This window comes from Kwoniella dendrophila, chromosome 4 (assembly GCF_036810415.1).
Source record: "Kwoniella dendrophila CBS 6074 chromosome 4, complete sequence".
Lineage (NCBI taxonomy): Eukaryota > Fungi > Basidiomycota > Tremellomycetes > Tremellales > Cryptococcaceae > Kwoniella > Kwoniella dendrophila.
In genome coordinates, this window is record NC_089479.1 from 1233812 (window position 1) to 1261186 (window position 27375).

The following is a 27375-nucleotide window of genomic DNA, read 5'->3' on the forward strand; positions in this document are numbered from 1 at the left end:
GTTGCCGGTTGATAGTTGATATCTGATAATCATGATTAGTAAATCAGATAATAGATACTGAACAACGGCAATTCCGTTTTTAAGACTGGGGGTTGACTGGTTCATAATCGAACATCTGATCAAATGACCCTGCTCTCGAAATGATGGATAACTCATTTACCTACTTGTAGAATCATTAAGAGGTATGAGACAAGTTTGTATGTTCGATACTTGGTGATAGGGTACTGCAGTGCTTACCAATTTTTTTGATCGACAGGTACAAGTGAAACTAGGTACTCACCTTCGAGGAATGACTTGAAGAACAAAATCTAATGGAAACCCAATAATCAAGTCTATTACCTAATCAATTTGGATATAGCACAAGCAAGATAGTATTTCATTTTGTAAGCCACAGTATTACGTTATTCTTTTACTTGAATTATCAGTCAAATTGTTAGAATGTGATTGGAAAATTAACATGTTCACCTGATTTCCAGTCACCTTTGATGCTCAACCTCATTTGTGCCAGTGGGAAGATATACTTAGCATCATTCGGCTTCAATATGATGGGTGGAATGATGGCACAACAACAAGTAGAAACGTAAGTAATATACTAACCGATAACTAAGACACTTTGCAACGCTTTCATCATTGGGTCGATCAGGTAACGGAACAATACGTCTCTCGATCAATTGTTAAACTTTTTTATGGGGTCAAGGTGGTCAGATGATCAATTGAAGCCTTCTTACTTCAACCCCATTCCTACAATAGTACAAATGGCAATCAGGTCTGATTTGGCTATAGATCTATAGTAAATAACCCAACTCCTTTCACAAGTCAGGTGACCTCACTGTTAAGAGATCTGTTTCAATGACCGGAAACGTCTTTTTTACGTACCGAGCTGGAGATCTACACTTCCTCAAGCCGTATAAACAAATACATGCATGATGTTACGTATGATATATAAAACAGATTCGATCTGAGAAAACTGTACAAAAAGGTATCTTACTCATACTCGACTGATATCTTTCCAAATGAAATAATCGGGCTTGGGTAGATTGATCAAGTTTGATATTCCTTGCCTGTTATATGGATAACCGATCATCAACCAACCGTTGGAAGTGGTAAGGGAGAGATAGGAACTTACGCAAGAATTTGGCAATAGTCTCGAGTTGGATATTACTTGTACCTTCGTAAATAGCACCGATCTGGGGGATTATCAGTCAGAGCAGCTTTTCCTTCCGGTGGCTGTACATACTTTTGAATCTCTCCAGAACTTTTCGAGACCGACTTCCCGGACGAAACCTGTTGACCTGTTATCAGCTTATCTCGTTATAATCTCGATGAGAGGGGGTTATCTTACCTTGTCCACCTGCCCATTCAATGGCATTCCCGGATGCTTTTTGAGCGACAACAGAAGCGTAGTACCTGTAACAATGTATAACAACGTATCAGCTACTATTGGCAAGCTGCTTGGGCATGATAACTTACTTGGCCATAGCAGCTTCCTTAGTGAAAGGTCGGCCTTCCTCCTATTCAAGAACGACTATCAGCCACAAGAGCTCCAACTGCTATAATTAAAGGTACATACCTTCAATCTGGCAGCGTTATAGGTCAACAATCTGGCAGCCTCGATCTCAGTAGCAACATCTGCAAACTGGAAACCCATTCCTTGGAATTCACCGACGGGTTTACCGAATTGCTTTCGTTGGTAAGCATAAGTCAATGATTTATCAAATGCCCCTTGAGCCAAACCAATCATCTGAGCAGCAATACCAATTCGACCTTCATTGAGGATCTCAATGGCAATCTGTATTGAACATAAGCATACGGTTTTAATCATTCATGAAAGGGTAGAAATTACCTTGTAACCTTTACCAATTTCTCCGACTATGTTTTCTTTGGGGATTTTGACATCGTCAAAGTTTAATAAGCATGTAGAAGAAGCTTTGATACCGAGCTACAAGCATTGTGAGTATTTCATTATGGAATTGTCCTGTTAAAACCTACTTTCTTTTCCTTCTTCGCGATCTCTACACCCATATCTTTGCTCATGACGAAACATGTGATACCTTTATATCCTTTGGAAGGGTCAACGTTGGCGAAAACCTATCATGATATCAGGTTAGCTGAAAATCACTAAAGATACTTGCTCTACTCACCAAGAAAGTATCTGCTTCAGCAGAGTTAGAAATCCACCTAAGATAGATCTCATTAGCTAAGCGCTTAGATGCCCGAAGAAATGGGTAACTTACATTTTGCTTCCGTTGAGAGTATAGAAATCACCACTTTTATCGAGTTTAGCAGTGGTCTGTAAAGCGAAAGCATCTGATCCTGATGCAGGTTCGGAAAGACAGAAAGATCCGACCTGTAAACTATTATCAGCTTGCATCCTTGACAACGTGGACAGTGTAGCTCACCTTTTTAGTGGCAAGATCAGGTAACCATTTATCTTGGATTTCCTTTGAGCCGTATAATCTCAAGACGGTATTACAGAGTGTATTGTGTACATCACACATTACAGCTACTGAAGGATCTACTCTAGCAAGTTCTTCTACAGCTATAATAGCTGACGTAAAACTACATTCTGATCCCCCATGTTCTGCACTAGTCTCGATACCCATTAACTGTATGGTATAAGTAAATCATAAGCTTCCATAGACCCATATCTGAGAAGTTAAGGAGTTTTTAATCTTACACCATTATCAAATAAACCTTGAATAACCTCAGGATCTAATTGTTCAGCCTCATCCATCTTTGATACTCTTGGAGCTATAACATCTTCTGCGAATCTTCTTACACTCTCTCTTAACATATTTTCCTCTTCTGTCCAATTCCATAGTGATAACGGTGTGTCTATAGCTGGTCTAGTAATTTCTTGTACACCTAATCTGATTGGTGTAGTGGATAAACATCTCAGAGATTGAACCTGCAGTGAAGTTGTCGCGAATTTACCTCGAGCAAGAAAACGGAATGAGCGTGTTAACATATTGTTAATAGGATGCTTGATCTATATAATAGTGATTAGAAGATATATGAGCTGATGATATGATTGATATCAACGTTGATCTATGTTATGTCTGATGTCAGCAAGCTATGAGACTATGTATATACGTGTATATATATGTATATATTGAGAATAGTAGTCACGTTGGAATATCTGTGTTGTTGTTCATGTGGACGATACATATTCAAACTGAAAAGTGGACAGGATCCGGTAACATGATCCGCCCTATAACCGGCCACTCAACAAATATGTTATTTGATCCTCTCTTTTTGCTCAACCTACCCCGCATTGACCACGTGAGTGACGTCAACGATTCCTTTCCCCACATTTGATTTCTCACAGAAAAACAAAGTCGACGTTGACAACCATAATAATGGTAATGCGAAGTAATCCGAGAACGTTGATGAGTATTATAGATTTACAGAGATTTAACGGTCACAAAGCAATTTGTCGTTCATTCTAAAGGCCAACATACAAGACGAACCGAAAAGGATACCAAAATGACATATCTTCTAGCTATAAATTGTGGATCATCATCAATTAAAGGTAAACTGTTCGGTATACCTAAATCAAAATCAGATTCATTGGATTTTCAATCATCTTTAGAAGTTGTCAATATAGGATCAAAAGATGAAAAAGTAAAGATCAAGATTACGTGGGAAGAAGGAAAAGGTGAAAATCTAAGTGAGGAAGGTAAAAATGGTGATGAAGTTGATTGTAAGTAAAAGCTATCATCGTGTAGCATGGCTTCAGAGAGTGTTGTCGTAAGTTAACTTGCGATACGAAAATAGATGAATCGTTGATACCGTTCTTACTTGAACATATAACATCCTCTGCCAAGAGCTTGAAAAAGGAAGATATCAAATATGTCACCCATCGAATGTACGTTCAGCTGATTCGTTTGTCGCTTTTTCAAGATCAAGCTGACTTTTAGATATCAGTGTGCATGGTGGTACTCATACCAAAGGCATTGTGGTGACTAAAGAGCATGAAGAAGCATTGGAAGAAATGGATAAACTGTCAGAATTCGCTCCATTACATGTAAGTCTAATTGAGTTTCATCTATTTGAGGGTGGAGTTTGTCAGCTAATCATCGGTGACTATATACCTAGAACCACCATGCTGTGGTAGCGGTACGGTCCTGCCTCGATGCCTTGCCTGACCATACTTCATTGATGGTGTTTGATACCCTTTTCCATGTAAGCTCGAATGCCTTGCTATGATTTCTCATACGCGAGAGGTCTCTTAGTCTACAAGCTGATTCGTGATTTAGGCAAACATCCCAGAAGAAGTGTATACCTATGCTCTTCCTCCACCTGACAAAGAGCTCGTAATGCCATTGCGGAAGGTCGGTACTATAGTTTGATTAACCGCTAAATTTTGGGAACTAAGCTGATTCTTCTGGAATAAAAACGTAGTATGGCTTCCATGGTCTCTCATATGCTTCAATTTTACAATCTATGGCTTATCAGCTAGGGAAGAAAGAAGAAGAGGTCAATATAGTTGTAGCTCATTTAGGTAGTGGAGCTTCAGCATGCTGTATCAAAGGAGGTCAATCTATAGATACATGTGAGTAATACTGCCTATACGTTTGACTGGTACTGATAGCTTGATTAGCTATGGGTCTTACTCCTTTAGAAGGATTGATCGGCGGTACAAGATCAGGTACAATCGACCCTACCGCTATATTCCACTTGACCGCCAATCCCGCTGAAGGCGTCGACTTCAAAGACTATACGGTGTCAAAGGCAGAGATCTTGCTCAACAAGTAAGTTTGCGATCGAAAACATCGAAGGAGATTATCTGGATCAGATGCAAAGCGATAAGCTACCCTCGCTTTATGCCCATACAGCGTCTACTCATCTTCCCTTGACTTAAGGAGCAATCGCTGATCCTTACGTTGCAGGAAATCCGGTCTTGCAGCTCTTGCGGGAACAACCAATTTTGGAACTATCATATCTCGACTTTCATCGTCCGCAGACTGCTCCAAAGAAGACCACGAAAAAGCTGTCTTGGCATACAAAGTCTATCTTGATCGACTACTAAACTACGTCTCGCAATATCTATTCAAGCTTCTTTCGGATACACCCATAGAGAAAATCGATGGTTTAGTATTTTCAGGTGGAATAGGAGAGAAAGGGTCTAAATTGAGAGAAGATGTCTTGAGCAAATTGAAATGGCTCGGAGCTGAAATCGATACAGATAAGAATGATGGTAAACATACAGGAAAAGTCACTGAGATCACGACACAATCAAGTAAATTGAAAGGTTGGATTGTCGAAACTGATGAAGAAGGTTGGAGTGCCAAGTTGGCCAGAGATGAGTTTGGTTTCTAGGCTCGCCGTCACTTTACTCAACATACACTATCGATAAGTGTGACCACTCAAGTATTATACAAGACTATGGACAGTTTGTAGAGTAGAAAGAAAGTATGCAATCTTTCCGTTTTATTCGGACAACATGTCTTGATAGCGGTCATGTCCGCCGGTGAGATCTTAGCCGAAACCGAAACAAATGAAAAATTAAGCTCTTTTTGGTTGTGTATTGTTTTCGTCAGGTGATGATCATCATTTATATATGTCATAGTCATTGCATCCAGTACTTAGCATAGAATAGTATTATTAGTATCACTAATAGAATAAATAGAATAAACCATTCCGGACCGATAGACCACAAAGATAGCTTCTTTATAGATTCCGTGATACCCGGCATTTGACCATTCAGAATACCCTCTACGAATACTGTGTATATATATACCCAGCTGGATTTTGACTGTACCCTATTGTTGTTCGCCAAGATGAGACTCCCTTCTTCTATACTAAGATCAACAACATCCTCTTTTCCTTCTGCAGTGGCTTCTTCTTCGAGGATATATAGGTCTGCTTTCCAAGCCATTCCAATACAGACATACAGATATCAAAGTACTTTAGCAAGTCAATCTAAATCAAATTCGGATCCAAGGACAAAAGATATAATACCATTACCTAACGGATATACATTTTATCCTAATCATAACGATACACCATTCGATATAATGGTTAATTCATCATCTAAATCTAGTGGGAATAGTGATACAGAGTTTATTGAAGGTGGTATACCAAGAAAAGATCAAATTTATACAAGTGATAAAGAAATACCTTTTTTACCTAGAATTTCAGTTTATCATTATTTATTTCCATTTAAAACATATAAATCAAAACATAGAACAAGATTTTTATATTATCCTGAACCTACAAATCAAGAAAAACCAAAATTTATTGATGCATCAACAGGAAAATTTTTAACTAGAAGTAAATTAGAAGAAGTAACTAAAACATTAGCCACTGGTTTAAAAATAAAAGGTATAAAACAAAATGAAGATATTGGTTGTATTTTTGGTATGAATTCTTTAAATTGGGTTATAGCAAATTTCGCTTGTCAAGCTTTAGGTATAATAGTTAGTCCTGCTAATTATGCTTAGTAAATTTTTTTCTTTTTTTCCCATTCAAATGTAATATGGAGAGAATATACTGAGTGAATATTTTAATATAACCGTAGTACACCAGATGAACTATTACATCAATTACGAGATTCGACATCATCATTTGCATTTGTACAACCATCATTATTACCAACATTTTTAAAAGCTATTGAATTAGATCCAAGTTATAGTATACCAGATAATCGAATTTATTTATTATGTGATAAAGATGAAAAACAAATGATATTAGAAAAAGGTAATGAAACTGAAAAATCATGGATGAATAAATTTCAATGTATAGAAGAATTATATGAAAATGAAAAACCAGGTCAACCAAAAAGATTTCAAGATGGTATGGAAGAAAAAACTGCTTATTTATGTTATTCAAGTGGTACAACTGGTAAAGGTAAAGGTGTTGAAACGTCTCATCATAATATGACGAGTCAAGTAAGTGAAAGAATTGCTTTGTTTGTCTTTTTTTTCGTGGTTATACTGATAGATAGGTACATTGACATTAGGTACAAGCATTTAACGTTTCATACGAACCCATAAAATACCACGATGTCATTTTGGCAATGTTACCTTTTAGTCATATTTACGTGAGTAATTGATTACCTCAAAGAAGATATCGTAGTGTAACTGAATGTTAAATATCTATGTCGATAGGGCTTGACAGTGTGAGTGACTTGTACAGGCAACAAAAAGCTGTTGGACATATTCGCCGCCTAATCGGGTGACAGCTAATTGTTTGCTTTTCCAGAACCCTGCACCAACCGCTCACATGTAATGGGACAGTCGTGATTCTACCTCGTTTCGAAGAACTCGCTTTCCTCAAAGCTGTAGAGAAGGTTAGTTAATGTTTAAAACATCTAAGCTGTCCTATAAGCTGACACCGATTTGTGATTACTTTGCAGTACAAAGTCACCTGGGCATTAGTGGTTCCACCGATGTTAATAGCTTTATTGCATTCCAATAATGTATCAAAGTTCGATATATCATCAATAAGAGGATTCATGTCAGGAGCAGCACCATTATCATCTGAATTAATAAGATCATTTGAAGACAAATTCAAACATATCAAGTTAACTCAAGGATATGGTCTAACTGAAACTACACCAGTTACACACGTAATGAATTTAGAAGAATCTAAAAATTCATTGAATGATGGTAAGATAGGTAAATTAATGCCAACTTATCAAGCTAGGTTAATTTCACAACAGACTTCAAAAGATCTAAATTTTGGGAATGGTGAAGATAGAGGTGAATTATGGTTAAGAGGTCCATCAGTCATGAAAGGTTATTGGAAAAATCAACAAGCAACAAATGATGTTTTTGCAAAAGGTGGTTGGTTCAAAACTGGTGATATTGCTACCATTGATAAACGTGGTTATTTCTCGTAAGTATCTATGATCTTATTCTTTATCTCATCCAGACTTCTTATGGCTAATTTGAAAATTGTTATTTGGCTATTATTTTTAGTATCGTTGATAGAGTAAAAGAGTTAATCAAATATAAAGGATTTCAAGTTCCACCAGCTGAATTAGAAGCTTTGTTATTAACTCACCCTGAAATAACGGATGTGGGTGTAATTGGCATCTATTCAAGAGAACAAGCTACTGAATTACCTAGGTGAGTTGAGTAATATTCCCTTCGTTAGGGCAGTACAGCTAATACTGATAATGACAATTTACTTTAGAGCATACGTGGTACCAAAAGGTGGATTAAGTTCATTACCTACATCAGAAGATAAAGCGGCATTTTCAACTAAAATTCAAGAATGGGTAAATGGGAAAGTAGCTAATCATAAAAAATTAAGAGGTGGTGTAGTTTTATTAGATCAAATTCCAAAATCACCAAGTGGAAAGATATTAAGAAAAGATTTAAGAGCAAAAGCAATCAAAGATGAAGAAGAAAGAGTACAACAAGGTAGAGTAGCCAAGTTATAGGTAATAGCAAGGAGATTAAAAAAAAGAAAAAAAATGTATAATTGGTTTTGAGATTGTGCTTTGTTGTATAATGAATCAATGAAATTGCTATGTATTCATACTTGACTCCCGCCATAATAACAAAAGAAAGAGTGTTGTCCAGCCAGCATATAATCACTGAAATTATTTGAATACATACAACATGACAATGATTAGACTCTTTGAAAACATCTCATTACCAACCAAGTCTCACCATCCATCCTAATTCTCTCAATCAACTACTTCTTCTAGGGAACCACCAAATATCTTTAGGATCTTTTGGATTTTTAACTACTCTAACGAATTTTGAAATTAATTTATCTCTTGATTTAATATCATTATCTCTTGTTAAACCTTTTAAAAAAGGTAAAATATCTTTTGGTTTCCATTTTTCTCTTGTTAAAAATAATTCTGAAAATCTTTCTGAAGGTTGTAAAGGTAAATTTGAAATTGGGAAATGTGTAATTAATTCTGATGATTTTGGTGATGAAAATGATGTTGAGAATGATAATGATGTTATTGGTGAAGGATTTAAAAGATATTCACCCTGATAAAGGCAAAAGATGAGGATATCAGTATTATTGTGTGTATGACGATGAATCATTATTCCATTGATGATACCATCCCTTTCTACTCACCTCTAATAAAGTAATATCAATCTCATCTTTCCATTCTTCACCCACTTCAAATTTCCATTCATCTTCAAATTCATCTAATTTCTTATTCTGACATCCAATCAATAATCCATTCCCAATCTCTTTAAGTATCCTTTTGGTATTCGCTTCCCATATCTCCTCTTCTTCATCATTTATCGTTATTTTACCGTATAAACTCAAAACTTGTTTCGATATTGATGAATCGACTTCATGATCATGTTCTAAACTATTTATTATAGGTTTAGATAAAGCAATATTACGTTTTTCAGTGTTAACTTGATGTATAGTCAATAATGATAATATAATTGATAATAGTTCTTTCAATTCTTTTGGTGGTAAATATAACATTTTTCCTACAATATTACCAATCTATCAGCTTTTATTGAAATATAGATTTACTCTTGTTGTTTTCCACTTACCTTCTACTTCGATAACATTTCTATCTTTTAAACCTTGTTCTAATTCAATTTCACTTGATTGTATAATACTCATCATTTGATCCTTTGTCCATTTTTTAACTTGTTTTCCATTTCTTTTCCTTTTACCTAACGAATTACCATTTATACCTTTCCAAGATGAATCTTTCAAGATTGTACGTATTCTTTCTAAGTTAGGTGCAATTGGTACACATTCTAACACTTCATGACACGTATCACGAATTTGTAAAGTTTCTTTTCGTTTATGCAAAGAATCAGATTCAGGTGTACGACAAACCAAAATTGAGTTTGATATTCCAACAGTTCTCAATAAAAATGTTGAATTTGTTGTACATAATACTGCATCATCAGAAGGTTTACCTTTTATCGTCAATCTATAATATTGAATTGATCAGTTATGAATTTCTTCATAGAGCAGTTCATTCAACTCACGGAAAAGCTACTTGATCCTCTTTTTCTTTACCTTTTGAAGAAGCTTCAATGGCTTTGATGATTTCTGGTGGTAGTTCTAGCAACTGATAAGTTTCTTCTGCTTCTTCTCCACTTCCAACCTCCTCAACTTCTAGGTGGATGTTTTTCGATGAAGAGGAAGGTGGATAACGCAATATGACTGATTTTGAAGGTAAGTTTGATCCTACAGCCATAGTGATTGAGCTGTTCTGTTTTCGTCTGCAGTCTGGTCATATACGTTTACGGTCCTTGCAGTAAGGTAGAATCAAGAACAGTTAAATGTTTCGAAAATCGCGTTGATTTTACTGAACATCACCAAACACGCACTTCACAACGCGTCGTATTTGAAATCACGTGAGTTGTTGAAGCGTGTTGCCCCGCATTATATTCTCAGTTCTCACCATACAATTGAGTGATGACGAAGGGGCTAAGGTTAGTATTGAGCACGTTGATGATAACAACCTTCGTTATACTGATGGCTTTCAACAACAACAACAGTAACATGCGTTTCAGCAGCAAGTAGCGAAAAATTCACAACACACAAAGAATCATCTCGGCGTACATTCTTACTACATTCCATCCACTTCATCCTACAACAACTTCTTAAATAATTTCTTGCCACCCAGAATGTCAATAAATTCAGTTCATTTAGCTCCGGGTCATACATTGCCTTTGCAACATGGTGAGCCAAGTGATCTATATTATTCACGCCTTCAGCTGATCATTGGTCATAGGTGAAGACGTTCTTACAGCTGGACATACAGCTGAAATCGAATTAAGAATACCCGCAACCATTCAAGGTCCAAAACGAAATGAAACTGCTAAAGGTCGAATATGGGTGACGGATCATCGGGTGAGCGTTGCTCAAAAGGGATCGATCTGATCATTCGATAGTTGTTTCATACTGATATACCATCACGTTATGTAGGTGATTTTCGTTTCTGATACACTTGATTTACCTGGACCGTCATCAAGAGCAACGAATGCACCTTCTAATCCACCTGAATATGATGCTCCTCCTGTGCTCAGCTCACTTGAAATTCCTTATGTAAGTTGATCTTCCTCTATGTATTTTGGCGCAAAGCTTATGATTCCTCATTTATTTGGTATACCCAGTCATCCTTGAGATCAGCTACATATAACTTGCCTACATTTTCAGCAAATCATCTATTATTGACTTTTTTACCTTCAAATCAATCTTTACCAGATCCAGGTAGAGGTCAATTACTAGAACTGAAAATTTGGGTAGGTGAAGGTGCAGGTCATTCAATCTGGAAAAGGATTGAAGGTGAAAGAAATAGGATTGAAGAGAGGCAGAGAAATAGGGAAGAAGAGAGTCTTCGTGAGTTTCATTATCATGCATGATCTAAATGATACAATGGCGTAAGTACTGATGACCATTGCCTATGATCTATATTCATCTACAGCTGCATATGAGCCAGCGTAGGATTGTGGGGACTTGACGAAGACATCATCCATGATAGGGGAACCAGACAATGCTAATACCCCTCGGTCGTAAGTCAGAACTTATCCACAATCTTTGTAACAAACAGTGGTAAGACATATTGGTCAGCTTGTACATACGTGCTCATATGTGAGTGTCGTGACGAAGAGGTGATGGATTAGGCGACTCGTATGTTATATGCATATATACTGCGTTGTATATATTCGACCATGTACCGATTGTATTCCCCACATAGGTTGTTTTCCTTCTGTTTCATCACTTTGAGAACATATTTCACCCTGATGATGCACCCCCTCGTCCATCTCCACCAGAGGAAGTTGTACCACCCCCACCACCATCTCCCGATGATCCGCCTCCTCATCCGTCAGCTAGAGAACTGACTACATCTCCGATAGCACCGGCAATGGCAGCTTCTTTTTCTCTTTTCTTTCTTTCACGTCTTTGTTTGGAGGTTCTATAGCGTGAGATATGCAAGTGAGCTGAAAATCAAGTACTCGAGTTGAAACATCAAGAAATAAGAATTACTTACTCATACAAGATTTTCTGTAGTAGTGTACGGCAATTCAGACATTAGCTATACTGATTGCCAATCTATACACAGCATTACAAGTGAAATTGAAAAAGAAAAAGGTGCTTTTTTTGATATAAGATTGTCCAGAAATGTAGTATCGCGTTGTAGTCACTCACCGAAGAATCACCTGTGTTACAAGTCCCATCAGTCTTTTTGGATAATGATCCACAATATGATGATTCTGTTACAAAGAAGTTTAGATCAGATCAGTACTAACAATGCAAGTATAATTTGTATTAATGTTCAAGATACGCTTTGTGCAATCATCACATCCGCTCTTATCGGTAAGGGCCATTGTGACGCTCGAGAACCCAAAATGGCACTTACCCTTTGTAGAATTATTTCCCATGATAAATGTTGTGGCTTGGTCAAGAGGAGTTGATAACTTTCAAGAACATCTCAGGGTACCATATATATATATATATGTACTATCCATGTATGCATATGCCCATGCAGAGCTCTAGAAGGCGGTCCTTGCGGTCGTTAAGGGGCTGATTTGTTTATTCGTACCAATCTCGTCATGATCATCAAGAAGGCTATGCTCATCCTTGAGCGCCAAGAAAAGACAAAGGATGTAACATCAAAAGCCACACATATATCGTAGATTCTTCGTCAACTGACAATGTGACCCATCCTCGGTTACTGTTGTCTTTTACATATCGCCAACAAGTATATACCGTATTTCATACGGAAGTTGCGAATTCTACTATAAATATCATCAACATGCTGATCCACCACCACCTCCTCCATCGCAACCTGAGGAAGTGGTACCACCTCCCGAGGCTTCAGCTAGATTTCCTGCCAAATTACCTAGGGCACCTGCAGCTGCAGCTTGTTTCTCCCTTTTCTGTCTCTTACGTTTCTCTTTGGTTGTCCTATTATATTGGAGATGACTTAGCGACCATCATCATATACTCATCAGGAGGGTTAGACGGAAAATGAAATTGATATTTCTCGGTGGCTGGCGGCCACTAACATGCAAGCAGAAATCTGTACTTACTCGTATTGGATCTTACATACAAATCAATGAGTTCACGTTGTCAAATCAAAAATCAGCAGAGCTCTTTGCTTTTGTCGTGATTATTTGGATGACTCGGCAAGAGGTAGAATTCTTGGATATTCTTTACGATGTGGATAAACTCACTCACCGAAGAATGTCCCGTGTTACAAGAACCATAAGTATTTTTGGATCCCGATTTCCTTGATCCGGAATTCGATCCACAAGATGATGATTCTGTCATAGAGTGATTTCAGTGAGTTAGTACTGACACTACAAAGACTGTCCAACTTGAAGTGAAAAAGTGAACTTTAGTACAAGAGAATCATAGTACAAAAGGTACTGTGATTTCCATACAGGACTTACGCTTTGTAGAGTTATTCCCCATGATAACTATTGTGGATGAAGAAAAAAAGCGTCCAGGGGCTTTGAAGAGATGAACCAAAGAAAGCACCTTTTCATGCCAGGTATATATAACTATTTGAGAAGGTAAAGGGAGTCCTTTGGGGATCTTGTCTGTTTATCAGCGGGTCTAGGCGTACCGTATGTCGTCATGATCATCAAGAAGGCTGTGACGTTCCCGTGTAGGTCGGGCAAGACAAGAGAAAGAACGAAGCGAGACAACATCAATCATATGATTGGAACTCTGCTCGCTTTTTGCATGATGAAGCATTTATTGTGCGCAAAGCTTTTCTGTAGATAATCGAGGAGGACTGATATTAGTAAGGCTTCGCATCAATCAGGTGTACTGCAAGCCTTTTTCGAGATTCGATATTGTGTATAACATACAAGCTGGAATTCTTGCACGATCGTGGTAACATACTGTACAGAAGTTGTAGCGAATCCGACTAAAAACTACTTGCACCTCCTCCATCACCCGCTCCTCCACCATCAATCCCTCCCCCACCTTCACCTGAATGTCTATCATGTAAAGCAGCTGCAACCTCGGCAGCTGCACCTATAATTTCTCCCTTTTCAGCTTTCTTTCTTTTACGTCTTTGTTCGTATGTTCTGAGTGAATCAAAGGGGATCATCAGCTTAACTGCCCATGGTCATTCAGAAGTAAACATGGTACATAGTAAAGTCGTGAGCGCAGAAGGCTGAAAAGTTAATCTGCAGGATGGAATGAAAGGATGAAAGGGCTTACTGATATTTAGAAGCCTGGATATAGATTCAAGTCAACTTGACATGAGCAGAAGCGACGGAAATTGAAGCCTCAATAAGCGAGATGTGTAATAGCAGTTGAGAAACTTACTGGAGGAGGATAATACGCTCCACAAGGGTCTGGAGGGATGTTATAAGAGTATTTTTGTTGTTGACTGTTTTTATAATCTTTACCAATTTGATCTAATTTATCGTCTATTCTATCGAATAAATTTTTCTTTTTTGGCGGTGAATAGGTTGGATGTGGATCTGTAGGTGCATAAGGTTGAAATTTCGATTCAGGTATGGCTAAGTGATATACGAATCAACATTAGGGAAGTATACCATGTAATGCAATGTCGTTGAAGCGCAACTTTGCAAAGACTATTTTTTCAACTTACGTTTAGTGGATGCGGTTTCCGTTATGATCTGTTTTAAGTGAGTGTCTTTGTCGATTAAGATCGCAGGGTAGATGATTGGTCTGGTAAATTCCTATTTTTGTCTACACAACTGCAGTTTTTCCTCCTCATTCTTCTTCGTAACGTTAACGGGAGAAAAGCTTTCTACCGCAAGGATAGTAATTTATGACTTATCTTTTTGCTATCTAATTTACTAAAATGAGATCTGATGTTGCGGATTCCAATGATAATGTTTTTCCCAGGTTGTACCTAGTATGACAAATGCTGTGCTCGTGTTGTCGAGTAGTTTGGATCCAGTTTCATCATCCCAAGATTATTGTTTGTCTTGTTCCACGTTCAATAGTGTTGTGTACCTTCTTGGAAAATCGAATTCTAGTTTGAGAGTCCGAGTGACCGAATCCATCAATCTTGCGTTCCCATATATGCTGAACCACTGCGCAAGCGCGAGAAAGTCCAAATCAGCATTCGTGTCTTGTTTCAGCCAAGAGATGTATCAAGTATGATTGGAGTACGGATCTGTCATATCATTCATATGTTTCAAAGGGCAGAAACGAACTTACATGAGGCACCCATCAGACTACACCATCCATTTCCACCACCCCGAATACGAAGCTTGCTTCTTCCTCTATGAAGGAAAACAACTGTTAAATCCGTATTTAGACCCTTCACAGCATCTACAACATTCACTAAAACTACCACCACCACACCCATTGACTTCGGAGCCTATTTTCGGTGCGTACGGTTGGGTTTTATCATCGCTGCCGTTGTTGGTCGATGGTCCACTTATATCAGGTTTAGGTGTAGCTGTAGGCTGGGTCGTTATTCTACTCGCGAGTCAGTTTGATCAGACCTTGTTAGGAGGTACTTGTTCTCATGGGTGAGGTGTAACAGAAGAATACGTACGGATTCATCTCATTCATCTTGACCTTTACTCATAAACTTCTTTGGCTTACCGATATGAGGTGATACTTGCGGACAAATGTAAATTGCAGCTTGGATTAGATACGAGCTGATCATGTATGCCAAGAAACTCCTATCGCCAGGTCAACGTTTTGATTCCGTCGGAACAAATGTTGTAACGACGCAAAAGTATGGTTTAGCCCTCTAAGTGATATCTGCTTGCAGGAACGATCGCTGCTGCTTGAGAACCTGTAAAACATGTAAAGATTTCTTCATAGACTCGAAACAATTTTTTGAATATTTATAACTGAATTTGATATCTAGGTCTAATCTATATTACGGAATAAGAATGAATGTGGTTGTATGCAATTACGTATGGTGTGTGGTAAAATGATGTAAAGAAAGAAAAAAGGATAAGTCATGTATATATCCTATCCTATCCTTGATATCCGCATTCCTCAGTAGAACCAAATCTACTCCTGCCTATATGCTTAGCTGACAAATTTACTTTGATTCAGTCATATCGATACCTGAATCAGAGATGTTACCATTTTCATCAACGGCTACTTTTTGAGCTACACCTCTGGCGTTTCTGTAGAAAACGATATCTTGGTTTTCTTCAACGTAAACACAGTCTCTGTATGCTCTGTAACATGCTAAAAGCATGTTATCGTTGGAGTAGTGGTAGTGAGGACCTAGGAATTTCTTTAAAGCTTCTGTGGCTTCCCAAGCGTTGTAGTGAGGGATTTTGGATGAGATGTGGTGGGCAACGTGTGTTTCACAGATACCGTGTAAGACATAAGCACCGATTGGTCCCATGAAAGTTCGATCGATGGTAGCGAGAGCTCCTCGTGGGAAAGTCCAGGTGTTTGAAGAGTAGTGAGCTATGAAATGTAAGGAGTTAGCTGAGATGCAAAAGGTGGAATCGGGTAACTTACGAAGGTGAGGGTCGGTGTGTTGAAGATATGTGATAAGTACAAGCCAGTTGTTGACGAAAAGGTAAGGTAAAATGTAGATGACCAAAACTTCTCTGAAACCTCTCATGTATGTCCAGTAACCAAGAGCAGCAAGGGTGATTACAACACCGATATCGGACCAAACGATTTGAGCAAAGTGACTAGCTTTGAAGATGATTGATGATGGAGAGAAGTGGTTGGTCCATTTTGGGTAGTGTTTTTGACCTGATGCGTTGACAGCGAGGTATGCTGGCCATCCGACAAGTTGTCTGACGAAAAGGTTGAAAAGAACAGCTAAAGGAGCATCTTCGAGAAGTTCGGCAAGTTCACTTTGTCTCTCTTCAGAAACGTTTAAACCTCGGATTTCTGCTTCTTCTTTCATTGCTGGTACACCTCTTTCTTTTCTGGTGACTGGTACAAAGACTTCATCTCTGGTCAAGTGACCGGTAGCGGCGTGGTGTCGACCGTGCTAAAGAGAGCAAGTCAGCGTGAAAACTATAGAGTAGAGAGTAAACTTACTGAAATTCTCCACGAGTGGTATGGTACTAATAAAGCAGAGTGTAAGAACCAACCAACAGTGTTGTTGATGGCCTTTGAAGATGAGTAACCTTGGTGACCAGCTTCGTGTCTGTCAAGAGGTCAGCATTCTATAGTCGTCTAACGAAAGCCTCTTTACACTCACGCAATGACCCATACACCAGTACCGAATAAACCAGCAGCGAAAACGTAAGCAGAGTAAAGGGAAACTCTGATGGCGTGGTAAGCGGCAGGTGCGAGGTTGCTAAGATTGCAATTAGCAACGTGTCATAATTGAAATTTCTAGAAGGTACTCACTATTTGGCAAGGAAAGGATCAATATGGTAGGCACCATAAGCGAGAAGGCCAAGAGCAATGAAGTCTTGGACTACATATAGTGAAGAGTGGAGTGCGGATCGGTGGAAACAGTGAGCACTGATGAAAGCGGGTCAGCTAGGTCTCGAGCTTTATCCGAAAACGAGACATACGGGATGGCATCAAGCAATTGTTTGACGGTGAAGTTTGGTACGATGAATCTGTTTGTAGTAGGATGAATTAGCTTCAACGATTGAGCGGCGAGGGATGAAGTTTGGATGATACTCACTTTTGACCTTCAGTCAATTCAGCTTCTTCAGCTTCACGAAGAATCTGGTTCTTCTCTACCTGTCCCGCAGGGGGAGAAGGTTGTCTTTGTCTTAAACCTGCTGTGGTTGACATTTTTTGCTATGTGAAAAGCCTTTTTCAGGTGGAATATTTGTAAGGGGGAAGAAAATGAATGTATGGGAAATCCAAGTTCGTTCTTTTTTGTTGATAACTCAAGTGAATGAGTGAAAGGAATAGAAAGGTAAAGAGGAGGTTGGTTTTAGTGGTTTGGGAAACGAAAGGACAAGATGTAAGAAGGATTAGCGGTTCAATGGGAGAAAAAAAGGACTTTTAAGTGGTGAGTGAGAGATTATAATGGTAGGTAGGTAAGACGATCAATCGAAATACAATTGGTCTGATTTTGCTTGGCTCGGGTGGATTGGCTCTCTGTATGGTGATACAAATTACCCCACCCCACAAAAAATGAAAAGTTGGTTGACTCCACCCAAAGATAAGTAAGAAATCGAAAAAACCCGTTATGAAATTCAATTGCCTTTGAGACCCTGAATTTTTAACTTGGTGCTTTCTCTCAGGCAGATCTTATATCCCTTGGATAATCCACTGGAAATCCAAGACTTTTCAGTTTCCTTTCTTTTCCACAGTCGCGCCTAGACAACGCTTGATTCTTGCTTTCTTGTGGTTTGGACACGTTTCATAACCACGCACAACGGGACTGCCTTTGAGTGACTTTTACACTCATCCTCAATTCCGACCACAACCGATAACAGGTTGCAACAATCAGTACAATCAGTACGCGTTTTACCTTTTTGTCATCATCCCACCTTGAGATGCAGAAAAGAAAAGCTGTTACTTCTTACAGAATCTTGGCGATGATGCATGTGCTTGTACAAATCTTATCGATTTGCTGTTGATTGAATGTATGCTGAAACTCAAACGCTCTGGTTTGTCCAGTATGTATTATTATGCCGTTATCCTTCTTTTTGATGATGTATACAGAATCGGACCGGTACAATATGATTATTCCGACTGCATGAAACCCCTTTCATGTAGCTGACTCATGAAACCCCATTCATGTAGCTGACTACTCTTTCTTGATCTGAATTTTCTCTTTACCACCCATCACCTCTTCCCAAGCTTTTTCCAAACTCTCAGCTAGATTTATATCTTTTCCAGTCACTCCAGGCCTTATTTTATGTGGATGATTCTTGGTTGGTATGGGATAAGGAGGTAAAGGTGTATGAGTATGAGTTGAAATTTCTACTATATATCCATTTACCGTAGATTCCAGAGAAAACGATGACGGAGAATAGTCGGATGAAGGTGTAATGAGGATAGTAGGGTGATGCTACGATATCGAAACGTATTCAACATGAGTGCGACTTGGGTTGGTGAATATATGCGATCAAAAGGATACACTTCACTTACATCTTGTTGCTCAATAACCTGTCCAGCTTTCTGAACAAGTTTCATGGCATCTCGCCATCCTTGTTTACCTTCACCCATAAGAAACGCTCTTATTAACCTACGATCCTGTAGATCTCCCCCATTTCCTTTTTTCACATCGTTTCCATTTATGATGGACGAGTCATCAATATCTGATGTAGGATTTACCATCCTTTCCTGCGGAACCAGGGAATCCAGCCTCCATCCTGATATATGCAAAGGAGCAAATTGTGACAAGAATGTATGTGATTGTAGTAATCGATACGGCGAGGGTCTTTTAGGTGAATTTGAAGAGGTAGGGTCTGAAGAGTTTCGACTTGACGAGGTGAGAGATCGTATAGGTGTAGAAGGGATGAGTGAATGTGGAGGATATCTTGGAGATGGGCTGGATACTGACAGCGGTGTACGACCCGTTACAATGCGTACACAACTGCTGAGCGTCTGTTGACTATGTCTTGACATTGATTGTCGTAGTTGACACCTTGTGACAGCGTCAATGTAGAAGAGGAACGCGACTTTCAGAAATATTGTTATGCACCTTGTGTTGTGGGCTCGTGGTGGAGGTCAAGCGGGTATTGGCCGCTACTTGCAAACTACATTCAGCCGAGCGATAAGAAGCTGTTCGAAATCTGCTCGTGATGGGTGATAAGGGTTGTTCTGTTGTAAACCGAAAAGGCATGTTAGCAAAGTTAGCGTATTTTATATGCACAGGCCACCCCATCGATGTTGTCGTAGCTGCTAAGAAGATCAACAACGGCTTCGAGTATACCGAGTATACATAACATTCGACTACAAACTGCCCTGGTAAAACTTGCTTAAAACTTGTAATTTCATGACCAATTCTTCAGTTCGTAAAAAAATTCATATAAAACCTGCTCAGCTCTCGTGCACATCAAACATGACATCCATCAAAGACAAAATACATACAACGCTTGGTCCATCATCCGCTCCTATCCGAATATTGTTGATCAATCCCAATTCCACTAAAACATTTACAGAAGAACTTGTACCAGTATTAGAAAAGACTATACCATCAGATGTCCGAATAGACTTTATAACTGCTCCTGAACCTGCTCCAAGAAGTATAAACAATGATGAAGATGGTCAATTATCTACTAGTGTATGCGAAGAATACCTTCATTTGAACAACCCACAAGGCATAGAGCTATTGAAAGGGTATGCAAGCATTATAGTAGCTTGTTTCTCTCAACATCCCTTGGTTAATTCTTTGACAAAAATCGCAAAAGTAGCAAGAAACCAAGAGGTCAAGGCAGCAATACCGGTAGGTATTTTAGATGCAGCTATATATCATGCTTTGACAAAAGGTAATAAATTCGGGATTGCTACGACTGGTCGACGTGAGTGATTATGACCTTGATATGATAACTCAAGCTAGTCAAGAGCACTAAATACAATATCCGTCCTCTGATCCATCAATAGAATGGGAGCCAATATTCGATAAAGCAATCTCAACAATGATGATCTCCAATGAAAGATATGTGGGGACCAAAGGGACAGGTTTCGATGCGATCTCATTGAATGGTTCAGAACCTACTTTAGCTCTACTTGAAGCGTCAACTCAATTAGTCGAAAGCGGAGCTGACGTGATCGTGTTAGGATGTGGCGTGAGTTACGTCTTCCTTATATTTTTTTTTCCTGTGCGGAAGATGACTTCGATTAACAATGTTTCTTACTATACGGCAGGGCATGTCAGCTTTGCGAGAAGATCTAGAATTATCTTTGAAGGAAAAGGTAGGCAGAACAATACCAGTCGTTGATGGTGTCCAAGCTGCTTTAGATAGAAGTATCAACTACGCTAGAATGGAAGTTGCTCCTACATTCTGATAGAAGAAGATTTTATCTTCATACCACCTAATTTGCGTAGATATAGCTTATGCGCTTTCGATATGATTCCCTTACGACTCCAGCTAATCATCCTGCATGACAAGTCGACCTTCGCTGTCTAGTCCTATGTATGCATAAGACTAGATATTTTCCTTCGTCGAAGCATGCACTATATGTTAACTATGATAAGACCCCATTTGATGGGCGAATAGCGGAGTTGCTACGGTACTCCTTGAAACTCCACGTGGGAACGCTTAATGATTTTCAGTTCCAAAATAAAATATCCAAGATAAATGTTCGAAATCTTGAAATTGGTTATCTGACAACTGTTAATCCTACTTTACTCATCAACCCGTTAACTCAATATCAGCTGATTCTGCTGAAAAGAGCTACTCGTCAACATGGCTCCTCAAAATAAGCGACAGAAAAACGGAACCAGTATCGAACAACAACCTACAGCAGGTCCATCTAAACCTACACCTAGACTTTTCGCACCTTTCAGAGCATTGGGTCATGTAACGGATCATGTACCATATGCAATGTTCGTTCATACTCCTCAAGGAGCTTTAGCCACTCCTACAGTCAACATAACCACTTCAGTGGGTAGAAGTTGGCTGATGTGGGACGCTGCTAAGATGACTTTGGTATTTGCTGGTAAGCTCCAACTTGTATCTCTGATTATATATATTTCGTCCTTGGAGTCAAACTGACTTTTGTTGCTATCTGTTTATAGGGCCTGATGCAGGAGCGCAAATCAACTCATTAGGTATGACCGGAACAGAAATCTATGCTAGTGCCGGAGCCAGAGTGGTTAGGTATCATAGAGGTAAAGAGGTAAGTGTAAACTCAAAAAAGCTGTCTCTGATTTCTGCGAGCTAATACAATAATGTGTTGGATAGACTGGGTCATATGAATCTCCTGATCAATCAACTTTGGGAAAAATCTTGATATTTGGAGAAGATTTGATCGTCCTCAAAGAAGACGGAACCGGTTTAATTGTGTATGATCTTCAATCAAGACGTAAGTTTTTAAACAATGTTTATTTTATTGAAACTGTATACAAACTGTATAAACATAATCAAATGCTGATATCAGATTCTGCTCTACTATTTTCACAGAACTCAAGAATCAAATCACTTTCCACTCTTCTTTTACAGCCACTCACATTATGCATCCTTCCACTTACCTCAACAAAGTTTTGATCGGTAGTCAACAAGGAGAATTACAATTATGGAATATCAAATCTTGGCAAGTTCTATAGATCTTTCGTAGACAATCCGGTATAAGTCTAACGCAATATTTGTTTAGTTCCTTGATCCACACTTTCTCTCATCCTACTCCAGCTTCTGCCTCTCCTATAACGGCTATCGTACAATCTCCAGCCATAGATGTGATAGGTGTTGGATATTTAGATGGAAGTGTGAGAATCTCAGATGTTCGTCAAGGTGATTTAGTCATGCAAATGAAAATTGAAGACGGCGCTGTAGCTGGATTGTCTTTCAGAATGGGTAAGTGACGATAAGTGACGATAATACTCACATAATAAATCAAGCTAATTCCTCGACCGTATAGATGGACCACCTATTCTTGCTACCGCTTCATCAACTGGATCACTGGCCACTTGGGATTTGAGTAAAGGTGGAAGGGTACTGCATGTCGTACGAGGTGCTCATGATCAAAGTGTGACCGGTCTGCAGTGGGTTGCTGGTCAGCCGTTGTTAGTGTCATCCAGTGCGGATAACAGTGTGAAAGTAAGTAATGTCAACAGATTTACCAGATCAGGTGCTGATTGTAACTTAGCAATGGCTTTGCGATTCTCCAACTGGCATGCCCCGTCTGTTAAAATTCCGAGGTGGTCATCATGCACCACCAACATGTATCAGATACTATGGAGAAGATGGAAAACAGATTTTGACTGCTGGTAGAGATAGATCTTTGAGGTATACAAGTGTAGTGAGGGATTCAAGAAGTTTCGAATTGTCGCAAGGCAAGTTTCAGACGTGCTTGTTTTGCCCTATTTTGCTCGTAGTCTGACAATATCATGAATGATGTTACAGGCTCCTTGATCAAGAAAGCAATTGGACTTGGAGTTACAGTGGATCACCTTAAATATCCTCAAATTACAGCCATTTCTAGTACATCGATCAGATCGAAAGATTGGGAAGATGTCGTAACGGCTCATGCGGATGATTCTATAGCCAGAACATGGAGAGTACAAGAAAAACGATTAGGTCCTTGGACTTTCGAAATGGAAAGTGGTGTTGCTCAAGTAAGTATCACTTTTCCAATGTTAACTATACTACACCGCACTAAGACAAACATTTGACGTGATTAGGCTGTAACTGTAACGGCTTGTGGAAATTTCTCACTTGTCGGTTCATCAACAGGTGAAATCAGAATGTACAATATGCAATCTGGGAAAGAAAGAAGATCGTTTTCATTATCAGGTCAAATTAAAGGAGATAGTAAACCTAAAATAATATCAACAAGTAAAACTGTAAAAGCTAAAGCTACGGCTGCTCTCGAACCAACGCAAAAGACTTTAGAAGCTATAACAGGGTTATGCAGTGATGCTCTGAATAGAGTCGTTGTAGCAAGTACCTTAGAAGGGAAATTATATGTAAGTGATGGGTGTTTTCGCAATTTTATCAACATTTACTGATAAAGCTCTTTACAGTTCTTTGATTTCCATACTACTCAACTCATTCATTCCGCTCAACTTTCCACTTCTATCACTTCAATGTCACTAAATCGAGATTCCGGCTTATTATCTATAATATGTGATGATCTTACTGTGCGACTTATCGATATCGAGACAAGACGAATTGTTAGAGAATTAAGGGGTTTCAAAGGTCGAATCCTCGATACTGTGAGTTTTAAATCCAGTCTTTAGCAACACGGCTAACTACGAATTATAATAGGTCTTCTCACCTGATTCTAGATGGTTGCTGGTTACTTCCCTTGACTCTACAATCAGAACATTCGATATACCTACTGGACGTCTTGTGGATGCTTTCAAAACTGCCTCAATCGCTACAAGTATAACTTTTTCACCTACCGGAGATTTCTTGGCTACTGCTCACGTTGATAGTGTCGGTATACATCTATGGTAAGTCTTATATACAATTAAACGGTTCTTTGAGGTTAATGCTTAGTTCGTGTTCATAATATAGGGCAAACAAAGCGCAATTCTCTGAAGTAGCTTTACGACATATACCAGAAGAAGAGGATGTACCTGAAATCGCTCTACCTTCCGTACAAGGTTTGGACGAAGACGCTGGTAAGTAAATAATAGCCTCCCTTGCGAACTTATGAAGACTCGTGCAAATTTGGGTATTGATCCATCTCGTTTATCCCCTAGCTATCGAAGGTATCGAGGATGTTGGAGCTCCAGAATTCACAGATGTCTACACCACACCTGAACAGTTGACAGAGGGATTGATAACGTTGTCTTTATTACCAAGATCAAGATGGCAAACATTATTGAATTTAGAAACTATCAAGGTAAGTTTTCGATCCAACGTGCAATGGTTGTTACCTTTATACTGATCTGTTTTTTCGATGTTCCGATAAAACAGCAACGTAATAAACCTAAAGAAGCACCAAAAGTACCTGAAGCAGCACCATTCTTTTTACCTACTGTATCAGGATTAGAAACCAAATTTGATCTCTCGAATACTTCCGGCGTAAATGGCGAAGACGAAAGTAATAAGAATGGAAATAGATTAGATTTGAGTAATGGTAGTTGGTTAGAAAGTGAATTTACTAAAAAGTTAAGCAGAGAAGATGAAAATGGTGATTGTGAGTTTTGGACTGTGCTTTTCGATGAAAAGACAATACAATTCCCCCCTGTCAGTTCTTATGTTCAATGGTGAACTAATTATATGGCGCTTTTATTGTTGGATTGTTCGTCAAATAGATAATTCATTTTTCGAATATATAAAATCCTTACCACCTTCAACGTTGGATTTAGAAATAAGATCATTGACAACTATTGAAAATTTATTAAATTTTTTAAATTGTTTAATTGGTAGATTAAATTCAAATAAAGATTTTGAAGCTGTACAATCAATTTTAACTATTTTCTTAAATGTACATAATGACATACTGATAAATAACCCAGAAGAATTTAAATCCAAATTAGAAGAATTTAAATTGAATCAAATTCAAAAAACTAAAAGATTAAGAGATTTAGTAGGTTACAATTTAGGTACAATTGGTTTTTTACGTTCAAACTAAAGGAACCAATATTAAACATGCAAGATGGTCGATTGATACATGAAGCACGGCGATATGGATTGTTATTCTCATATGCGCCAACCCCAGTATATATCTCAATTACGATATAGTTTCACAATGCATTGCATCGATAAATCGTACATACAGTTTACATACAAATACAAAATGACACTTTTTCTCGATTCAGATGTAAAACTATAGCTCAACACCCTAATAATCCCCTGTATCTTTATAGTTCGCCATTGGATCATCATAACCTGATCTCGATAATCTGTATGCCTCTATTAAAGGTTTAACACAAAAATCAATCAGTATGATTCTTATCAAGACACGTAGGTAAAAAAACTTACCCATTTCTTCTTGTGTAACATCCGTCTTGGATTTCTTATTCTGTTCCCAAGCTTCTTGTTCGTTGAGTTGTTTCCTTTTCTTTTCTTGTTCCAAAGCTTTCTTTAATTTATCTTTATTTAAATCCACTTTATCTTCATTTAATAGATCATCTGGTCTATTTCCATATTTCGGTACATCTCTTTCTATATCTTTCTCCTTTTCTTTACCTTTACCTTTCGCTTGCGATTCAAGATGTTGTTCAGTTAATGATTTTCTTTCTTTTTCACCTTTTTCTTCAATCTCTTTTATCCTTTCAGATGATTCTAATAAAGATTTTATATCACTAGTTTGATTGGCAGTCTTACCTGCTTCACCAGTACAATATGATCCTGATGTAGTTGAATGACAACATGCAAATCCCCATATACCATTTGATATATCATAATATGATCCCCAAACTGCTGTATGGTTGTTAAGGTACACTATGTAATAAAGGAATTTGTGTCAGCTAACCCGTCTCGATCGCGATGTCACATCCTGAACTCACCATCTTCATCATATTTAGATCTAGGTATAGCTCTTTCTCTACCTTTGACAACTTGACCAGATCTGGAATACTCGACATCTGAAGAGATAAGATTAATAATCAGCATAAATCATACATAACTAAAATTATCACTTACAATCTTCCGTCTGACCATTCAATAATTCTCTAGGTAATCTTTCCAAATGTTCTTCACCACCATACCTTGCCAAGATGGAACTCTTGTTTGTATCTTTAAGTACTTCTTTCTTCTCTTTGAATTCTTTATGAAGCAATTCTCCTGCAGTTGGATTAGCAAGTACATGTACATCATGTCCACGTTGAGCAGATTGCCAAGCGAACATTTGCAATTTCTGTATATTCGTCGCATCACCCGAATACCTCTGGAAATTGTCACCTGCAAATTTCATCTTTTATGTTGGGTATATTAGCATCCCATATTACTATAATAGCAACATGCACTTACATCTTCAGGTGCCATACCTTGAATAGGAGCATCTCTCATTGATCTAGTTTTTGGATCATAATAAGCTGAATCAGCATCTAAATTATGTAAATATTTTGCTGTATCTTCCCTTATACGTAAATTTCTAACTGTAATTCTAGTTTTTGTATCTAACTTTTGACCAATTTGATCTGCAGCTTCAGCATATTTGTCTTCATCGTCTTCATCTTCATCACTTGAACCGAAATCATCATCATCTTTGGTTGTTGCTTCTTTCTCCTTTTTAGCTAATTTTTTAGCTGTAGATAAATCAGCGTTTGAATCTTGATTATCAATTTCTTCTTCTCTAAATTTTTTTCTTGCTAATTCAATTGATTCATATTCATCAACAATATTTTTATATGTTGATGGATCATATCCATTCCATCTATCTCTTTTTGAATCATAATCACTATTAAAAGTTTGAACTATTTCATCTGCTTTTATATCTTTATTAGTAAATTTTGCACCTTTTTTTCGTGGTCTTTCTAAACAATCTTGTTTTTTATGTGTCATTGCACCACAATTTTCACATGCACCTTTACGATATTTTTTAGCTTGAAATCCTCCTTTTTTATTCAAATCTCTATCATACCATTCATCCATTTTCAACGCAGGTCCATCAATTTTACCTATACGTTGATGTGCTAAAGATGGTTTTCCTGTATCTGCATACCATGGTGCTTTTGTGATATATTCAGGTATATGTGGATTTATAGCATTTCCTTCTTCATCAACCGCTGCAGGTGCTGTACCTGCTTTTCTTGCCGCTTCAAGATCCTTCTGTCGTCGAAACTCCTCCCTAGACATCTTACCGCCTTGTAGGGCAGCTACGAATTGTAGTCAGCACATAAGACTGTCCAAGGTGAATCACAGGCTGAGAGCGGAAAACACTCGTTACTTACTACTTGTGGACATCTTGAATATCAATTCTTCTAACCTATGATTTTCCGCGATTCAGCTGGGA

At 38.2% G+C, this 27375-nt stretch overlaps 12 protein-coding genes across 12 annotated transcripts; 5 read left to right on the forward strand and 7 right to left on the reverse strand.

Moving 5' to 3' along the window:
- Positions 1–1041: 1041 nt before the first annotated feature.
- Positions 1042–2968, reverse strand: L201_003575 (uncharacterized protein; the record flags this gene model as incomplete). Its single annotated transcript, XM_066219328.1, has 12 exons — positions 1042–1061; positions 1127–1187; positions 1238–1284; positions 1343–1407; positions 1471–1511; positions 1571–1789; positions 1844–1939; positions 1990–2088; positions 2142–2178; positions 2235–2347; positions 2400–2606; positions 2678–2968. The coding sequence occupies 12 exons, from the start codon at positions 2966–2968 to the stop codon at positions 1042–1044; spliced, it is 1296 nt and encodes a 431-aa protein (XP_066075425.1).
- A 518-nt stretch (positions 2969–3486) lies between these two features.
- Positions 3487–5322, forward strand: L201_003576 (acetate kinase; the record flags this gene model as incomplete). Its single annotated transcript, XM_066219329.1, has 8 exons — positions 3487–3703; positions 3778–3868; positions 3928–4027; positions 4099–4185; positions 4260–4334; positions 4405–4555; positions 4604–4754; positions 4893–5322. The coding sequence occupies 8 exons, from the start codon at positions 3487–3489 to the stop codon at positions 5320–5322; spliced, it is 1302 nt and encodes a 433-aa protein (XP_066075426.1).
- Positions 5323–5783: 461 nt separating this feature from the next.
- On the forward strand, positions 5784–8392 carry L201_003577 (uncharacterized protein; the record flags this gene model as incomplete). Its single annotated transcript, XM_066219330.1, has 7 exons — positions 5784–6445; positions 6524–6893; positions 6965–7045; positions 7187–7294; positions 7361–7842; positions 7926–8075; positions 8143–8392. 7 exons carry the CDS (start codon positions 5784–5786, stop codon positions 8390–8392), a joined length of 2103 nt encoding a protein of 700 aa, XP_066075427.1.
- A 253-nt stretch (positions 8393–8645) lies between these two features.
- L201_003578 (uncharacterized protein) lies at positions 8646–10147 on the reverse strand (the record flags this gene model as incomplete). Its single annotated transcript, XM_066219331.1, has 4 exons — positions 8646–8957; positions 9049–9419; positions 9486–9877; positions 9936–10147. The coding sequence occupies 4 exons, from the start codon at positions 10145–10147 to the stop codon at positions 8646–8648; spliced, it is 1287 nt and encodes a 428-aa protein (XP_066075428.1).
- A 433-nt stretch (positions 10148–10580) lies between these two features.
- On the forward strand, positions 10581–11400 carry L201_003579 (uncharacterized protein; the record flags this gene model as incomplete). The annotated part of the gene is made up of 5 exons (XM_066219332.1): positions 10581–10635; positions 10688–10806; positions 10882–11001; positions 11070–11295; positions 11381–11400. 5 exons carry the CDS (start codon positions 10581–10583, stop codon positions 11398–11400), a joined length of 540 nt encoding a protein of 179 aa, XP_066075429.1.
- Positions 11401–12707: 1307 nt separating this feature from the next.
- On the reverse strand, positions 12708–13374 carry L201_003580 (uncharacterized protein; the record flags this gene model as incomplete). Its single annotated transcript, XM_066219333.1, has 4 exons — positions 12708–12864; positions 12990–13000; positions 13138–13223; positions 13353–13374. 4 exons carry the CDS (start codon positions 13372–13374, stop codon positions 12708–12710), a joined length of 276 nt encoding a protein of 91 aa, XP_066075430.1.
- Positions 13375–13834: 460 nt separating this feature from the next.
- On the reverse strand, positions 13835–15468 carry L201_003581 (uncharacterized protein; the record flags this gene model as incomplete). Its single annotated transcript, XM_066219334.1, has 5 exons — positions 13835–13997; positions 14134–14147; positions 14242–14438; positions 15236–15372; positions 15452–15468. 5 exons carry the CDS (start codon positions 15466–15468, stop codon positions 13835–13837), a joined length of 528 nt encoding a protein of 175 aa, XP_066075431.1.
- Positions 15469–15952: 484 nt separating this feature from the next.
- On the reverse strand, positions 15953–17637 carry L201_003582 (uncharacterized protein; the record flags this gene model as incomplete). The annotated part of the gene is made up of 7 exons (XM_066219335.1): positions 15953–16332; positions 16387–16873; positions 16924–17032; positions 17087–17185; positions 17239–17355; positions 17409–17456; positions 17525–17637. 7 exons carry the CDS (start codon positions 17635–17637, stop codon positions 15953–15955), a joined length of 1353 nt encoding a protein of 450 aa, XP_066075432.1.
- A 967-nt stretch (positions 17638–18604) lies between these two features.
- Positions 18605–19137, reverse strand: L201_003583 (uncharacterized protein; the record flags this gene model as incomplete). Its single annotated transcript, XM_066219336.1, has 2 exons — positions 18605–18868; positions 18949–19137. 2 exons carry the CDS (start codon positions 19135–19137, stop codon positions 18605–18607), a joined length of 453 nt encoding a protein of 150 aa, XP_066075433.1.
- Positions 19138–19864: 727 nt separating this feature from the next.
- On the forward strand, positions 19865–20811 carry L201_003584 (uncharacterized protein; the record flags this gene model as incomplete). The annotated part of the gene is made up of 3 exons (XM_066219337.1): positions 19865–20324; positions 20407–20591; positions 20671–20811. The coding sequence occupies 3 exons, from the start codon at positions 19865–19867 to the stop codon at positions 20809–20811; spliced, it is 786 nt and encodes a 261-aa protein (XP_066075434.1).
- Positions 20812–21212: 401 nt separating this feature from the next.
- Positions 21213–25050, forward strand: L201_003585 (uncharacterized protein; the record flags this gene model as incomplete). Its single annotated transcript, XM_066219338.1, has 15 exons — positions 21213–21465; positions 21545–21645; positions 21711–21831; positions 21930–22059; positions 22120–22319; positions 22384–22562; positions 22612–22798; positions 22869–23080; positions 23147–23431; positions 23489–23680; positions 23733–23920; positions 23985–24091; positions 24173–24315; positions 24390–24612; positions 24731–25050. 15 exons carry the CDS (start codon positions 21213–21215, stop codon positions 25048–25050), a joined length of 2841 nt encoding a protein of 946 aa, XP_066075435.1.
- A 210-nt stretch (positions 25051–25260) lies between these two features.
- On the reverse strand, positions 25261–27326 carry L201_003586 (pre-mRNA-splicing factor SLU7; the record flags this gene model as incomplete). Its single annotated transcript, XM_066219339.1, has 6 exons — positions 25261–25331; positions 25401–25862; positions 25928–26005; positions 26064–26334; positions 26391–27238; positions 27314–27326. The coding sequence occupies 6 exons, from the start codon at positions 27324–27326 to the stop codon at positions 25261–25263; spliced, it is 1743 nt and encodes a 580-aa protein (XP_066075436.1).
- Positions 27327–27375: the final 49 nt, after the last annotated feature.